The sequence below is a fragment of the Peromyscus leucopus genome, chromosome 1, assembly GCF_004664715.2.
Source record: "Peromyscus leucopus breed LL Stock chromosome 1, UCI_PerLeu_2.1, whole genome shotgun sequence".
Taxonomy (NCBI): Eukaryota; Metazoa; Chordata; class Mammalia; order Rodentia; family Cricetidae; genus Peromyscus; species Peromyscus leucopus.
The window spans coordinates 96408347-96426997 of record NC_051063.1 but is presented as its reverse complement, the minus strand read 5'-3'; the positions used below and the strand labels follow the sequence as shown (position 1 = coordinate 96426997).

The 18651-nt window shown below is 40.6% G+C and overlaps 1 protein-coding gene and 2 pseudogenes across 1 annotated transcript; all 3 read right to left on the bottom strand.

Moving 5' to 3' along the window:
• Positions 1-2733: 2733 nt before the first annotated feature.
• LOC114710430 lies at positions 2734-3598 on the bottom strand (annotated as a pseudogene).
• Positions 3599-4631: 1033 nt separating this feature from the next.
• Positions 4632-5582, bottom strand: LOC114710466 (olfactory receptor 10A6-like). Its single transcript, XM_028894645.1, has one exon. The coding sequence runs from the start codon at positions 5574-5576 to the stop codon at positions 4632-4634; it is 945 nt and encodes a 314-aa protein (XP_028750478.1). The 5' UTR covers positions 5577-5582.
• Positions 5583-15957: 10375 nt separating this feature from the next.
• Positions 15958-17164, bottom strand: LOC114710431 (annotated as a pseudogene).
• Positions 17165-18651: the final 1487 nt, after the last annotated feature.

The window sequence follows — 18651 nt, the reverse complement described above, 5'->3', positions numbered from 1 at the left end:
ATAGTCCTTGCAGTAGCTCCTTTCTTCATGTACTCTGACCATTCAAGGTTCAGCCAATTGTTTACTCTCTGGGACCCCTCATCAACTTAGAGCTATGTGCATGAGTCAGGGACAGAGCCTGGGCCACTGAGTCAGCCCCCTCAGTCAGTACGTGCTAGGCCATGCAGCCTCCATGGCAGCTCAAGGACAGAGCCTGGGACTTGTCCAGGCCCGCCCAAAAATTCCTCTGGACCCCAAACAGTGAAATCAAAGGTTACACACCCTCACACAATCATATGACGCAAAGGTTTTACCACCCTGCTTGTGGTTTTTCCCTTTAAAAACCCTCATTCTGACAGCTCAGGGCCGTCCTCCTCCAGCCGCTGTGTCAAAGTGTTGGACACAGACCAAGCCCGGGCTTGTTTGTAATTAATAAACCCCTGTGTGTTTTGTATCAGATATCAGCTCTGTGGTGGTCTTGCTGGGGAGTCTTGTGACTCAGGCACATTTGGTGTCCTGAAACTCTATCCAGGCATATGGCTTATCAAGGCTCTAGGACACTATAGTAACCTGCACAGAGCAACAGCTATTCTGAAATAGTTTTATTTGTTGTTTGATCGCTTTGTGATGCTGGATATTAAACCCAGGACTTTGAGCATGCCGACGAGTTCTCCATATTTAAGCACCATGCTCTGCCTTGTGTTTTTGTTTTATTTTGTCTTGGAAAAATCTTGTTTGAGCTAACAGTTGCAGAGGGATAAGTCTGTCATGGTGGCGAAGCATGGCAGCAAGCTGCTGGCATACTGGCAGGAACAGGAAGCTGAGCACTCACATCCTCAACCACAAGCACAAAGCCAAGCTGGTGAACTGAATGTGATGGACAGGGGTTTCTTACTCTCAAAGCCTGCTCCCAGGAACACACCTCCTCAGCAATTCTGCATCTCCTGAACTTCCCCCAAAACAGTGTCACCAACTGGGGAAAGTATTCAAATAGGGGGAACGATGGGGAGTAATTCTCATTTAAACCACCACACTCTGCTCCCTGGGACCCATAGGCCTTAAGTCTATATCATAATGCAAAATGAATTTAGTCCAAATGCATAAGTCTCTGTAGTCTATCACAGCCTCAGCATTGTTTAAAAGTCCAAAGTCTCTTCTAAGGTAACCAAAATCAAAAAGCATGTCACATACTTCCAACATATAATGACACAGAACATACATTTCCATTCCAAAAAGGAATAATGAGTCATAGTAAGAAATACATAACTAAAGCAAGAACTGAACCCAGCAGGGAAAACAGCAACTCCTATAGCTCCATGTCCAATGTCAAGGGGCTTAGGTGGCTCGGCCACTCCAGCTTTGCTGCCTGAGGCATACATCTCTCTCTTGAGCTGGTACCATTCTCTTTATTCTGGCTATAGCATCTCTGACATCTTGGAGTCCCCGCTGCAGCTCAGGTTTCACTTTCAGAGCTTCACACAATGGCTTCTCTGGGTTTTCATGTAGGGACTCCCCTGACACATGCTGCCTGGCCTCAGTAGCTCTTGGAAACTATGGAAGGATAATTCACAACTGCTTCACCCCCTGAATCCTTCATGCCTATAAAGCCACCATCAAGTGAATAAAACTATCCAGTTCCTCTATGAGCTTAGATGAACTCTAGTCCTTCATACCTCTAAAGCCAGCACCACATGGATAACACTATCAAGTTCCTCTGTGAGCTCAGATGGACTCCAGGCCTTGAACTACATTAGCAGCAGCTTTTGTTTTTGCTTCCTTGGAGCAGAAAACCCTTGGACCTTCTTTCACAAGTTAGAAGCTTAGTTGGATGGGGCCTTGCCCAGAGGGCATCCTCCTGTAGCCAGAGCCTTTTCTCTGTCCCATCTGGTCCCACAGCAACTTATAAAATAATCACTCAGAGGCTTAATATTAATTACAAACTATTTGGCCTATGGCTCAGGCTTATTATTAGCTAGTTCTTACATCTTAAATTAACCCATTTCTATTAATTTATGTATCACCACGTGTCTCATGGCTTTATCTGTGTTCTATTACATCTTGCTCCTCTAGCAGCTCCCAGCAGCTCCCCTAACTCCACCTTCTTCTCCCTGTATCTTTGCTTGGATTTCCTACCTGGCTATAACCTGTCTTGCCATAGGCCAGAGCAGCTTCGTTATTAACCAATGGTAGCAACACATATTCACAGCATACAAAAAGACCATCCCACAGCACCCTCCCTTTTATTTCAGTTCACAGAGGTCTCATTTTAATGGAACTAATCTTAACCATTACAACCTCTCTTCCAACACATGCCTTGGCTGTAACATTAAGCTTCCTAGTGTTTTTTTTTTTTCTTTCCAAGCTGTACATTTTGTATTTCCTTCTGCCCCCCTTGTCCTTTATCATCATGGACCTAAATTATCATTATCAATAACAATCATACTAGAGACTCAGTGTTATACTGTCTTGATAGTTCCTCTGCCAAAGTAATCTATTACTTATTAATTTACCGTTTGGCAAGTTCTTAAGAAGGTGGCCAGATTCTTTGCCAAAATATCACAAGAATGGCTTCCCATAACAGTTGCTATTACATTATTTGCTTCCCTTTGAAATCTACTGAGCCAAAAAAAATGTAGATATTTCTTGAAAACAAATGACTAAAGTATTAAGAGAGGCATCCCTTTTCCATGATTTACTAATCTAAGGTAGAGTTTCTTTGGGTGATTTCCAAATACCACATGGCTTCTCAGCAACTCAGATGGTATGTAAAACCACTTTTCTTTCCCATAATTTCACCACAGCCCTTTTCATCTCCTTGTTTCTCAGGCTGTAGATAAGTGGATTTAGCAGAAGGGTAAGCAGTGTGTATGCCAATGACATCAGTTTCTTGGTGTCTGGTGAGTACCCAGATTTGGGCTGTAGATAAGTTATACTGGCCGTGCCATAGAAGAAGGTGACAGATGTGAGATGAGAGGCACATGTGGAAAAGGCCTTCTGCCTCCCTGTAGAGGATGGCATCCTCAGGATGGCAAAGAGAATTCGGATGTAAGACAAGAGAATCAATAAGAAGGTGTTGCATTTATCTATTCATTTTTTATCAGTAAAAACTCAGGAGTCAGATATTGGGGTAAGAACTCGAATGATCAGAGAAGTGGCAGAGAAGTGATCAGTGAACTCCTATCTCTGTTGTTCCTCCACCCAAAAGGGGTGAGGCCCTGAGCCCTGCTCTACTACTTCCTGTCTCTCTATCTGTCCTCAGTCCTCCAAAACCTCTATAATTAATTTTTGTCTCAAAGCAAACTTTATTGTCAGAATGTAATCAAAATATCACACAACAAGAAGGGGACCATGACAATCAAAATGGTGCCTGTGAAGGCATAGACTTCAAACAGGAACGTGTCTGCACATGCAAGCTCCAGCACTGGAGGGTCTCACAGAAGAGATGGTTAATTTCCCTGTGGCCACAGTAGGAGAAAATAAACACCCACGTGGTGTGCACAGTAGCCACCATGATCCCCAATATCCATGAGAACGTCACTAGTTTCACGAAGACTCTTTTGTTTCTGATCACCAGGTAGGACAGAGAATGACAAATTACAGCATATCAGTCATAAACCATTGTCTCCAGAAGATGGCCCCTTAAGCTCTGCTGACAGCAGAATTCAACCACTTTTCTAGCCCAAAGTTCCAAAGTCTTCTACATTCTCCTTCAAAAAGCAATATGGTCAAGTTCTTCATAGCAACACCCCACTCTCTGGTACCAACTTCTATATTAGTTACTTTTCTGTGGCTATGACAAAACACAATGCCAAGGCAACTTACAGAAGAGTTTATTTGGGCTTATGGATCCAGAGGAATAACAGTCCATCATGGCAAGTAAGCATGGTGGTAAGCCACAGTCAGGACAACAGGAAGTTGAGAACTCACATCCTCAACCACATGCACAAAGCAGAGAATGCTCTTGTTTTATTGAGGCAGAGTTTCACTCTAAAATTCAAGCTGCCCTTGAACTTACGAAAGTAAGCTGGCCTTGAACTCCATAGCTTCCTGCCATAAATTTCCATGTACTGGGATTACAAGTATATATCTCACAATGATGGTTAAAATATATAACCATAGCAGGCCTCATTCTATCAGTTGTCATTTCAGGAATCTGCCATAGAATAAATAGTAAGATCACCAAACATATGAACATTTGGAACTACATATTTATTGATGTATTATTAATGGCAACACTCTACAATGACCTGTCTATATTAACAGTACAGAAATAAATCAATAAACTGTTGCTATATCATGTGTTATGAAAACATGTATATCTTTAAAGCAATAGACTACAGAGTTAAAAGAGAGGGATAACATGATATGTATTAAAATATGTTATAAAGAATTTTTAAATATATTTAAAGAATTTTTAATTTTTAAAAATAATTATTTTATAAAGAATTAAATTTTTTATAAAATTTTCAGACTAAATTATAAAAATACTATATTAAAAATGAAATAGACATTTAAAAATTAAAAAATAAAGAGTTGTTTTAGAAAGAAAAAAATTAAACATATTCTCATCAAGGAATTTAGTGTTTTCATCTTCTTAATTCATACTCAGCTCAATTGTGATCTATCTGAATAACACATGACTTCCCAACAAGTCAGGTTGTGTTGAAAACCACTTTTCTTTCCCATAATTTCACCACAGCCCTTTTCATCTCCTTGTTTCTCAGGCTGTAGATAAGTGGATTCAGTAGAGGAGTGAGCAGAGAGTAAGCCAATGACATCAGTTTCTTGGTGTCTGGTGAGTACCTGGATTTGGGCTGTAAATAGGTCATACTAGCTGTGCCGTAGAAAAGGGTGACAGATGTGAGATGAGAGGCACACGTAGAAAAGGCCTTCTGCCTCCCTGTAGAGGCTGGCATCCTCAGGATGGTGAAGAGAATTCGGATGTAAGACAAAAGAATCAACAGGAAGGGAGTCAAAATGATCAGAATAGTACCTGTGAAGGCATAGATTTCAAAGAAAAAAATGTCAGCACATGCAAGCTCCAACACTGCTGGGGTTTCACAGGAGATGTGATTGATTTCATTAGGGCCACAGTAGGGGAAACTAAACACCCATGTGGTCTGCAGAGTAGTCATCATGGTACCCAAGACCCAGGAGCACATCACCAGTTTCACAAAGACCTTCTTGTTCATAATCACCGGGTAGGATAGAGGATGGCATATTGCAGCAAATCGGTCATAAGCCATCGCCCCCAGGAGAAAACACTCAGTCCCACCAAAGAGAAGAATGAAATACATCTGTGCAAAACAGCCCCCAAAGGAAATGGTGGCTTTCTGGGTGGTCAGGACCACCAGCATTTCAGGCATGATGGTTGTGCTGAATCCAGTTTCCACTACGGACAAGTTCTGCAGGAACAGGTACATGGGGATGTGCAGGCTCTGGTCCAGGAAGATGACAGACATAATGAGGGCATTTCCCATCAAAGTCACCATATAAATAACCAAGAAAGTCCCAAACATCTGCCCTTGGAGTTCAGGATAGTTAGAAAATCCCAAAAGGATGAACTCAGCCACAAAGCTGTCATTCTGCCCCCTCATTGCTGTAGTGGAGTCCTGGATCATTTTAGAAACAGTGTGTGTAAAAATGGAATCACAGTTCTGGCTCCAGCTTCCATTCACTGGAGGAATTCTGTCAGAGCACTACAGGAGAAGACCATCCTCACAAAAGTATCCATTTCAACTCTAGAGAATGGCTAAACATTTGGATTAATGGATCTTTTATACATAAGAAGGGAAAATAAAGATTCTGCCTTAGAAATCTAGTCTGAAAATCATAAAATGTTGTCAAATTCTTTCGAAAGTTGTACACTATATACTTTGTATTAAATCATACCCCAAAAGTAAATACAAATAATTTATAATTCTATTTCTGGCCTCATACTGTTATTAGAGATATATCTTTTACTTAACTATATTAAATATAAAATTTTAAAACATGGAGGACAACATGTAGAAGAGATATGTTAATCATTTAGTTATAACAGTGTTATGCACATCTATTTGAGATATTCACTACATTTAAAATTAGGACGTTTTTGACAGATTGTGGTCAATATTCCATAGAAACTCATAGAAGCGTTGTATACTAAATTTATCTATATTAGGTGACACCAACATGTTTGAATGAGTTTTACTCTTAGTAGTTTCAGCCTAGAATGGATGTAGTCAATTCTCTTGGAGTTTACCTAAGTGTGTGGGATTTTTTTAGGACTAAATGCTAGGGTCCCTCCTTGTGACCATAATAACAAGAGGAAATGTCCATCTAGGGGTCATTACAAAACTTTCATCTAAAAGTTTTCACTGTACTCCTCTTGTCCCTCTCCCAACTTCCTCTACATCAGAAAGTTCATGAAATCATTAAGGACTTACTCAGCAAGTCCTGATCAAGAAGCTACCATTTTCCAGGCACAGTACAGTCACATCTGTTCTGTTAGCTTCTAAAATTCAGTAAGAGTTAAGGGCACTGCATAAAACAGGCATGAGTTTCTAGACACATGGCATGTGTCTCTGACACACCTCAGGTCTCTATCTCTTATCTCTACCTCTACCTTTCTTCTTATTGCCAACTGACATAGTATTTTCATATATAGAAATCCTACCCCATGCAAGAGCACAACTATGAAGAACAAAGTTTTTGTTGGCTTTTTGTATATATACACAATGCCTGCAACAGTCCCAGGATCATAAGGAACATTAAGACAATATTTCTAGAATAAAAGAAATGGGGAAAAATCTAGGCTCTATCCTTAATGAAAGGGTATCTAAAAAAAAAAAAAAAAAAAAACAGACTGGGGAAGAATTGAGAAGTAATAAGATGTGGCTTGGGAAATTAAATGAGGGAACCTTTGTGTATAGATGGCAAGAAGAGATAACAATAGTAACCACAGGTTGTCATGGTAGAAGGATGAGAGAAGAAAGACAGAAGGATGAAGACTGATGTGCTCAACTCAGAAGGTCCTGGGGTGGTGCCACAGGGTTAGAATGGAGCCTTCTGGCCTCTGTGTGATGTTCTGAAATACATAGGAACTTAACCAAGGGAGATGAGGAAGCCAGGGTCACAAAGAGACACAGCCATTTGAAGATATATAACATGACCTTCAGTGCAGGTCTTTAGGACATTAGTAGAGTAGAAGATAAGTTCGTTTATTCTTGAGTTGACCTGTGGTCATAGATTCAAACCAATTGCCTGTATCAAAATCAATATTTACGCATTTTTGACTGTCAGAAAAAAACTCTTAAAATTGGAGCTGGGGTGATAGCTTCGTTGGTAATGTGCTTGCTCTGAAAGCATGTGGACCTGAGATTCACTCACTAGAATCCACACAAAAAGCCTGGCATTGTGGTGTATGCTTCTAATCCCAATTCTGAGCAAATAGAAACAGGAAGTTCCCTGGGACTGACTGGCTAATCAGAGGATTCTAATCTGCAAGCCCCAAGACTCAGTGGGAGGCCCTGTATCAAAAAACAAGCTCCTGGGGAACATATAACATTGAACTCTGGCCTCCACATGCATGCAAGCACACTGGCACACACACACCACACCACCTCATACACCTCATACAACACACACACACACACACACACACACACACACACACACACACACACACCACCTCATACAACAGGTAGTATAGTTTCTGGGAAAATCCAAAATTCATGTGTACTAAATTCTAAATATATAAAAGTGATTGGTTATGAGTTTTTTAAATATTTTATTTTTAAAACCTTCATTGGAAAAAAAAAAACCTTCATTGAACCAACTAACAATGTACAATAGAATAAAACTGTCTTTAGCAGCACGGTAGAATGGCTACAGCAGACAATTCATTGTGTGTTCCCATACAGCTAGTAAAGATTTGAATGTCCCCAGCAAAAAGGAAAGATAAATGTCTGAGATGACATAAACACCAACTGTCCTGATGTGATCATTGCACATTGTACACAAGTACTGACATGTGACTCTGTTCTTCATAAGTGTGTGAAATGACTATGAGAAAATGAAAAACAAACGTATTTAAAAGCCACAAGCAAAAGAACTATCATGAGAGTTAAGATGAACTGATCATAAATGCTTTCTCAATTATTAAAACACTCTTACATTTTTCTAAATAACTCTAATAGGTAGTATTAGGCATGCTTTCTTTTCTTTAAGCTTTACCTTGTACATGAAGAAAGGTAAGAGTTGGACTCACTGACCTAATACACCAGTCAGAACCATCTAGGATTTGATGGTTAATACATACAAAGTACTTATTCCTAAAATCATTGTCTGCTCTCCTCTCAAAAAAGAAACAAGAAAAAATTAGCAGGCATCAAACCAAAATGTCTCTTGATCCAGATTCCTCGGCCACACCTAGTGACCCCTGAGCACTGAGGTATCTCTCTTCCACAGCATCTCCAGTGAAGAATTGTGAAGGAAATCCTCTAACAGGCACAGCAAGGCAAGTAGAGGCTGTGGTCTCTTATTTCATGACTGTCTCTAAGATTTTCATACTACATAATCAGTAGTTTTAACACTGATCAAAAATCACTTACTCATAATATGATTTAGTGGGCTGTTTTATAACATTATGTAACATGGAGTCATGTGCTTTGGTGAGTCTCTTCTTGAACTTGGAATCACTGTGCATAGATCTTCTCATATTTGATATTGTGACTCAAGAGACTATAACTTGGCCTCTCAGGTGAGAAAGCTCAAGAGAACAAGCTTAGTACTTACTCTTGAAATGTCCATGGGGAATAAATAACTCTTATGCAGGAGACTTGACTTCACCATCACATCTCCCAATAGGATTTGATAATCAGAGCCTAAATGAATACTGCATAACATGGAAGAAGGGAGGGAGGTTAAAGTGTGGCCTAGAGAGAGAGGATTTGGTTAGACAGAATGCACAGTCTATACCATGATGGGAAGCAAGGCAGATGGATGGAAGACTCTTGGTAGGAAGCCTGCATGTCCCCACAACCAGAACTTTCACCCGGTCTAGAAGATAATGGAATCACTGAAATGCTTTAGCGGAAAAAAATCATTACAATTGACCTCAGACAAACTCTTAACTGACTTGGCTGGCTTTGAGCTGAACTTCTCTTGTTCTGTCACTTTCTCTGTAAAAGAAAAATACTGTTATTAATCTCATAGGGCATGTATAAACCAGGAACTCAGGATTCAGTCCATGCTGGCTAGAGGAGTGGAAGACCATTCACTCCTCCCCAGGAGAGCACAGAGTTAGTTGCATAGGCCTGCAAGTGGGTCCTTGCCGGAATTCAAGGGATGTACACCAAGGTTCTCTTTTTCTATTTAAACCTCTGATTTGGGGGAGGAATTTTCTTTCCAAGAAAGCCTTCCCTTCCTGCATCAATGAAACTCTGGATAAAACTCAGAGATGAGTTCTTTCTGATGTGTGTCGTGTGAAATGGACCACTTGCAGGATGAGGTTTTCATCCTCAGAATCCACTCCAAGGATGGACACACACACACACACACACACACACACACACACACACACACACACTTCTAAGTCAATCTCTGTAGTGGGATGACATGTCTAAGCATACATCAGTTACATGCCTCAGGAACAGGAAGTAGCCAAACATAGACTTCCATTATTTCTACCACAGAATATCTGTTGAAATCAAGCTAATCTGCTCTAAGTTGCTCCATATTGTACAAAGCAATAGATTCTCAGACTGTGCCTTGCCTTTAGAGACTTTTATCCCAATGAGTTCTGGCCAAGATTCCATTTTACAAGCAGCATTTGATTCCATTTTGAGGATGGGGCATGACTATTCACCTGAGTTCATATGCAAATGGCACCATCTGTCCAGTACCAGTCACACAGCACAGACTGATAAATGACATTCCTAGGAGTAGAAAAGATGCCAATCTATAAATTTATCTAGGGGAATTGCTATTGTAGAACTACGTGAGTGTATTAAGATCATATAAGGAAATTAGTCCCAATAGATATCAGAGATATAAGACCAAGAAATAATTTCCTCACCTGGACCCCACAATGATATGAGCAATTAAAACTGCAGTGGAGGTGTTCCCTACTAACCTGTCATCTGACAGAACCCACTGGTAGAGAACTCACAACTTTCCCAGGGGGCTGTTCAGCTCAGCTTGTGCTGTGGCAGGAATCTATTCAACTGCTATATGCTAGTCATCCTGTTTACTTCTATGGACCTACCATCCACCCGCCTACCCATTCTTCTTCTGATCCCTCTCTTCCCCTTCACCCACTGGAGCTGAACTCAACTCCATAAGTCCTGTCCTAAGCCTGTGATACTCATGACCTCTGCTACTTTCTCAAGTTATCTGCAGCTGTTTTAGTCTTTATCTTATCAGCACAGGCCCTACTTACATTTCTATCTGCCTACTTATGAAACTTTTTGAACTCTGCTATGGCCTTGTAACCCTTTGAAGCTGTTCTATAACCTATCTATATACAAAGACATAAATATATTTACTGTGTGGTATGTGCTGTGTGACCACAGTACATTCCAAAATCTTAGGAATTATATGAGAACATTATGCCATGAAAACTGTACCAAGTCAAAACTCAAAGTAGAAAAACTAAAGTTGTAAGGGAAAAAGAAAAAAGCTAAGCATAGGATGTGAATATTTACCCTAATTTTATTTTTAAAAAAACTATTAACATGTACATATATCAGTGTTTTCAGACCACAGAAAATGTCAGAGGGAACATTCATGAATAAGTTTAGAAGGACTGTTCCTAGAATGATAGTGGGGAGAGTTTTGGGAAGTGGTTTGTATTTACTTAATGCTTTTCCTGCTAGAATTCCTTTTGTGATAAATAAAAACAAGGTTCGTGAGCGAGAAAATGAAGTTTAGATGTTTTTCATGGAAAGGGCAAGGAGGAACACACCTGTAATTCTAGCATTCTAGAGGCAGAAGGATCCCAAGTCCTAGGTCAGCCTAGGCTACACAAAAAAAATCTGAAAAATACACAAGAAATAAAAAGGAGAGAGAGAGAGAAAGATGGAGAGAGATTTGTCCTCCTGGATACATCACAAAAAATGAATGAGAAACCAGAATCTAAACTTCATATTTTAAAACCAGGTCTTAGTTTACAATATGGGAGAGATATGGTGAGGTCAAAGAGAATGGTGGAGGGAGTCAGAAGAGATGCATGATAGCCACCTGAGACCAAGACAAGAGACTTGCTCTCTAATATGGGTTCTCAAAGTGTCATTCCTCTGTCATCAGCATCAGAAACTCAGAGGGCATGCACAGGAGGACATTAATAGACCCCACAACAGATCTACCACATCCACACCTTCAAGATGTGACACAAATATGTGTTACTATTAGTCTATGCAATTCTGAAAAGGGTTAACAATAAGCTGCTCTCCATGTAGAATATTGAAATTAAAGGCACTGGAAAAACGGCAGACACAAGGTCACTCTGACCTTTCTGTTGACCCTCAAATCAGGAGATGGAGTCCTCATGGGAAATAAGCAGCATTTTTGTTCTCAAGCATGAGACACTGACACTATGAGGATTCCACATACATCCTGTTAAAAATCACTCATTCTGTAAGCTTTCCACATAACCCATTTGCTTCTTCAGAACTCACCATCACCAGTCCAAACCAGTATGTAAGTGACTGGCTGCGTTTCCTATTTCCTTAGTCTTATCCCTGAAATCCAACTTGTGTCAATTCTCAGGTCTGGGAAGTCCCTGTGAGTGTGCCAGCAGAGCCTTCCACTCCTACATCTCATACACACTAAACCATCACAGTGCCATGCCCTGGAGCACAAAAGCCACGGTCCTCTTGTTTCAGCAAGAACAGCTGCATGGGAAGATGATAATAAAGCTTTCTCTGGGCCTGTTTTGACAGGAGAGAGAAAGTGGGTGTGGATGACCACAGATCACTCAACTCCACTTAGTTTCAGAAAACCCTGGGTGAGACCTTTTGATCCATGAGCTCCAGTGTTCCAACAGCAGGAGAGCAGAGAAGGAAAACCTCATCCTCAGCCTGAAGATGTAATCTGTATCATAGAGCAGCAGATTTCAAGCTTCAAAGCGTGTGCACATCACCTGAGTGCTTAGTGAAATGCAGATTGGAATCATGAAATCTGCCTGGCTCAACACGGAGTGGTGAGTTTGTGGGGAATGTTTCTGCATATCCTGAGTCATTCCTGCAGACAGGGACTATGTGGGGCCCTTCCTCCAAACAAACACCACAGATGAATGGTCAAGAGAAAAGATGGGAGCTGGCCCGAAGAAATTGCACATTGCAGTAATTTGAACACTAGATGATGAATAGCATGAGAAAAGTAATGGATGTTCAAAGAGTATTTAGGAAAGAACAGGGAGCAGATATAGCTGTCACCAAAAAATAGAGCTAAGAATATGTCTTTATGTGTGTGTGCACATACAAGCCTATGCATGCATGCAAGTGTGTCTGTATGTGAGTGTGTGTGTGTGTGTGTGTGTGTGTGTGTGTGTGTGTGTGTGTGCACATAGTACCACTTTGCGCATATGGAAGCTGAGAGACCACTTGCTAGAATAAGTTCTTTCCTGGGTCCTGGTGATCAAACTTGGGTTATCAGGCTTAGTGGCCAGTGCCTTTTACACATTGAACATTCTTGCTGGCCCAAGAGCTAAGAATTTCTAAAAATAGAATTGATGAAATAAAATCACAAAACCAAACATGATAAATGCTCAAAGACAATATTGCAGAACATAAAAATGAATAAAACAACAATTAATGGGGAGATTAACTTTTAAAAATCAAAATACAGTATCCAGAGTACAGATTAGGAGCATAGATGTGGAAAGTTGGAGCTACAGTGAGAACAGAACAGTCAGGCAAATTAAAATGAGAATCAAAAGAACCTAAAATCAGCCAAGTGAAAAATGCACTCAGCCAAGAGTGATAACGATGAAGGAGGAGGGGTCAGAACCAGCTACTGATCACATTTGAGGCCAGCCAGGGCTACAGGAGACCCCACGAGAAAATACAGACTTCAGAGAATAGAAGTTCTAGTTATAACTCTGCCATGGATTTTTCATGTTGGGTGATGGGTAATATATAAATATAATATATTTGATACTAAAAGTGTACAATTCCATGTGCAGCTAGCTCTGCAGCTGCAGGTGGCTGTTCTAACCATGCAGAACTTCATTGACCTGTATAGATGTTGGGTCTTGTGAATTTCACCAAGTAATATTATTTGCAAAGTCTTTATAATAAAGTTGCAATTATAAACTACAGACTTACTGAACTAGAAAAGGATCCAGTACACACCTAGGAACAGGGAAAATATCAAAGGACTGACACATACTGGGGTCTGAGCAGTGTCTCCCATAGTACGGGGAGTGCAAAAGAGAAAGTGGAGATGCTGAAAGAGTGCCGGGCTCAGAGGGGTTCCTAACAGTCATACATCTTTTTATTGAGCACGCTGTGATAGCTGAGCTGTAACTTTTTTCTTTTCCTTTTTCTTTTTATCTTTCCAGAACAGTGTCTCCTTATGTCTCTCATCACACCCTCCTCAACTCCTGAGCTCAAGGAGTCCTCCTTCTTCATCTGTACTAACCCACTAATACAGTCATTATCAGTGATCCTCACTGTGTCTCTAAAGGAAGTAACATCTCCACCACCACTACCACCATCATCATTCTATCGTTTTTTACAGAACAATCTCATTCTTACTAAGGACAAGTAAAATCCAAAAACACATAGACATCAGAACCAGCATTGAAATTAGGGTTTTCTTGTTTATATTTTCTTTTGTCTTGTTTTTACATTGTGTGTGTTTGGTTGTATCTGTTTTGGGGCATTTGGGGGTCTGAGCATTTGGTTTTGAGAAAGATCTTGAGAAAGGTGTTTGGTATTTATGTAGTCCATGTTAGCCTAGAACTTATGGTTCTCCTATTTTTGGCCTTCCAAGTGATAGGATTATTAGCTTCCACAGTAGCCAGCTTGTTTTATTTCATTCATTTGTTTAATTTATTTTAGTGTATTTTTATATATTTTTTTCAAGTTAGAAATTTCAATTTATTCCCTTTCTTAAAATCTACAAATTGTGCTTCTGTATTAGAAATCTAATAGTTATCACCTTTTCCCACTGGGAAAGGGAACCCATGCTCACACAGACAAAGAAAATAAGACATGGCAGTTTTGAGAGAAGGCAGGGATGAACAGATAACACATCAGAAAAAGAGGAAAAGAGGGCAAGAGGTCTAACTTGGTGGTCCTGATTTCTCCCAGGATGATAAAACATGTAAAATGGTAAATGACTTAAGAGTTGTCCATGCTTCCTGTATGGCATTATAGGAGATATCCCACAGTATCACCACAACCCAGCCCAGGATACAGCAAACAGAACCAGCATAGAAGTCAGCCAAGGAAAGTTAATCATGGCAGGCCTCCAGCTTCCTTGGCTGCTTCACAACAGGTGCTATGTTTGAGTTTGCTTTTGTGATCATGGTAGGTCATGGGAAAGGTGCCTCTTAAGAGTGAAAGCCATTCCCGTCATTAGGAGATGACCTCAGGACAGATACTGCAAGGCAGACAGTCAGGAGCCTGAATGTAAATATGACCAAAACCTCTGGTGCTCAAGCAGGCTCTAGGAAGTTGAATCTGGATCCTGTGTACTGTCCTGGACATCGTGCTGCCCTTGCTGCCCCTGCCACTGTCCTGCAACCAGATTCTCCTGCAGACAAGCTCTTCAGAGCCAAGAAATGTGTTGCCCTGACCTTCCAGTTCTCCTTGAAGCTCAGAACCACAGAACCACATATCTACTCTTCCTCGCATCAGCTGCCATCTTGGCTCATTTGCCTTTTGAGAGACATGCCACTTCACAGCGTGTGAATCTTTCCATCTGCATAATTAGCTGGGTTCTACCTCACCAACCTAGAAGCTAAGGGTGTCAGAATAAAGGTGCAAGGTGACCTGGTTGATCTTTCTGCCATGCAGGGTTATACACTTGGCACTGAAGTTCTCAATTAGTGACCCATTAAGCATGGTCAACCTGGTTAAGCTGAAGTCTTGGTATGAGCATTTCACAATCAGTCTGTTTGTGGAGTATATCACCAGGGTCCTCCTCCATTTCAGTGAGGATGTGACCCACAATCTCCCCTTCCTTGCCCTTAGGGGTGTAAGAGAGCTAGGACCAAGAAAGGCTCTGATAGGAGTAGTATTTTATCTGGTAATTCTCTGGAATGCAGAGGAGGTTCCAGTCTTGCATGATCTTCAGGTCACCTGGACTAGTATGGCAGATGTCCATATTAATGGTATATAGGAAGCCCATCAGGCTGAGGAAAAACAGACAGGATGCCATGGAGCACAAGCCAAACAAAACCAACACCAACACCACTCGCTTTCAAACAACTAGACCTCCAAATAGAACTCTTGCAAGATGAGAAAGATTTCCCACTATGTTCCATTTATGATCATATGTAAAGTCTGCTTCCTAGATAAGAACCTGTGGCCTTCACATGTACCATGGCATGCCCACAAGCCTTCATGCACACAAATAATAAATAACTACAACTTTAAAACTTTAAATATGTAAGAACAATGTAATTCATACCATCAGCCATTTTTGAAGAATCTAGCACATAAAAATAAAATCACCAAGCATATGAACACAAAGAACTAGATGTTTATTGGAGAATTGTCTTAATAGCAACACTCTAGCAATGATCTGTGTGTCAATATAGAAAGTGAATCAATAAACTGTGTATCATGTGTTAGAGAAGAATATACTTATTAAAAACAATTGACTACAGTATTAAAACAGAAGGTTAATGTGCCATGTTTTCAAACATGGAGATATCAAGAAAGAAAACATTCTCTAACCAAAAAACGTACTCTCTTTTCACCACCTCCTGAATCCATACAGAGTTTAATAGCATGGTAGAAAAACACCAAGGTCCTCCAGAAATCAAACTGCGTGTAAAGATACTTTTCTTTCCCATAATTTCACCACAGCCCTTTTCATCTCCTTGTTTCTCAGGCTGTAGATAAGTGGATTCAGCAGAGGGGTAAGCACTGTGTATGCCAATGACATCAGTTTCTTGGTGTCTGGTGAATACCCGGATTTGGGCTGTAGATAAGTTATACTGGCCGTGCCATAGAAGAGGGTGACAGATGTGAGATGAGAGGCACATGTGGAAAAGGCCTTCTGCCTCCCTCCCTGTGGTTGATGGCATCTTCAAGATGGCAAAGAGAATTCGAGTATAAGACAAGAGAATCAACAGGAAGGGGACCATGACAATCAAAATGGTGCCTGTGAAGGCATAGACTTCAAACAGGAACGTGTCTGCACATGCAAGCTCCAGCACTGGAGGAGTCTCACAGAAGAGATGGTTAATGTCCCTGTGGCCACAGTAGGGGAAACTAAACACCCACGTGGTCTGCACAGTAGCCACCATGATCCCCAATATCCATGAGAAGAACATCACTAATTTTATAAAGACCCTTTTGTTCATAATTACCGGGTAGGACAGAGGGTGGCAGATTGCAGCAAACCGGTCATAAGCCATCGCCCCCACTCAGTCCCACCAAAGAGAATGAAATACATCTGTGCAAAACAGCTCCCAAAGGAAATGGTGGCTTTCTCAGTGATCAGGACCACCAACATTTCAGGTATGATGGCTGCACTGAAACTCATTTCTACCACAGATAAATTCTGCAAGAACAGGTACAAACAGTTCCTGGCTCATAAAAGACAAGAATACAATATTTTGAGAAGAAAGAACTTAGAAACATCTGGACTTTATCTTTGCCTATAGTGTGTATTAAAGAGAAGCAAGATCATATTACAATGGGAAAACAACTGGGAAGTTTTAAGGTATGAAACGGGGGATGCTGCAGGGGAAGAATCCCTAATTCAGGAAGAGAAAGATGCAAGAAGACTGCCTTACCTGGTTCAGAAGAAGGTCCTGGATCATACCATAGGACTAGACTGGAGCCTACTGGCCTGTATGTGATGTTTTGAAATCCAGAGCAAATTCACCAAGAGAGATGAGGAAGCCAGGAGCACAGATAGGCATAGCCAGCAGCAGACATACAATGTTATTATCTTCACTGAAGATCTGGAGAGCATGAGCAAAGTGGAGAGTAAGTTCATTATTCTTGATTTGAACCATGTTCACATATCTAAGCCAAATGCCTGAGGCAACCCCAAATCTCACACATACTTGGCTTCAAAGTCTCCCCAAATGGGAAAAGTAGACTCTGCTGACCTCAAAGTCCTTTCCAACAGCATAAATATAACAATGTGTACTCAGCTCTAAGTATATGAAACTGACTACGTTGTAACATTATACAGATTGAGCGATTGTATTTAGTGTATTTAGGAACACACATGTATGTGAATGTGTGTAACAGCAATTAAAAAAAAAAAAGAGGACGGGCTTTAAAAAGAAAAAGAAGATGGGGAGGAAGGGGAAAAAGAAATTATGTGATCATATTATAATTTCAAAAAGTAAAAAAAAAATAATTAATAGAAAACCTCTATGGTACTCAGTAAAAACACTTTATGGAATAAAATAATCTTTAATAACAGTAGGAAGCTTATAACTGACAACTCACTGTACATTTCAAAACAACTACTAAGATTTGAAATGTTCCCAGAGCAAAGCAAAAATAAGTGTTGGAGGGTTGGAGAGATGGCTCGGTGGTTAAGAGTACTTGCTACTCTTACAGAAGATCTGAGTTTAGTTTCCAGCATCCACATCAAGACTCCCAGCCACCTATAACTCAACCCCAGGAATCAAAAGGCTTCTGGCCTCCATGGGTACCTGCACTCATGTGCATGCGCACACACACTAATTAAAAATAAATCTTTTTCTGAAAAGAGATAAATATCTGAGGCAACATAAATGCCAACTGTCCTAACCTGATCCTTATGCATTGTATACAACTACAGAAATGTGACTCTGGACCTCATAAGTGTCAAATTACTATGACAAATGAAAAACAAACATACATACTAAAAACCTAAAATTTCACAAGGAAAAAAAAAAAAAAACCTGTCATGAATGGGGAAAAAATATCACGAATGGTCATTCAATGACTAAAAGACCCTAATGTCTTAAACAATTCTCCAACAGGTAGTATAAGGCAGACAGTCCTTTCCTTAAACTTCAACCCACCCATTGAGAAAAGTAAGTGTTGGGACTGACCAAGTGACCCAGTCAGAGCTCACAGAGACTGAACTGACAAGCAGGAAGCCTGCATGGGACTGACCTAGACACTCTGCACATATGTAACTGTGTGGCTTAGTCCTCTTGTGGGACTCCTAACAGCAGGAACGGGAGCTGTCTCCAACTCTTTTACTGGTTTTTGGGACCCTACTCAGCATGCTGGGTTGCTTTGTCCAGCCTTAATATATGTGGAAGTGCTTAGTCTTACTGTAACTTGATATGCCATCTTTTGTTGATATTCATGGGATACTTGCCCTTTCCTAAACAGAAACGGAGGAGGAATGGATTGGGAGGTAGTAACAGAGGGAGTGGGGGGGTGGACCAGGAGGAGAGCAGGGAGGGAAAACTGAGGCTGGGGTGTAAAATAAATAAATTGATTTAAAAAAAAAGAATTGTCTAGGATTTGATGGTTAATGTGTGCAAAGTAC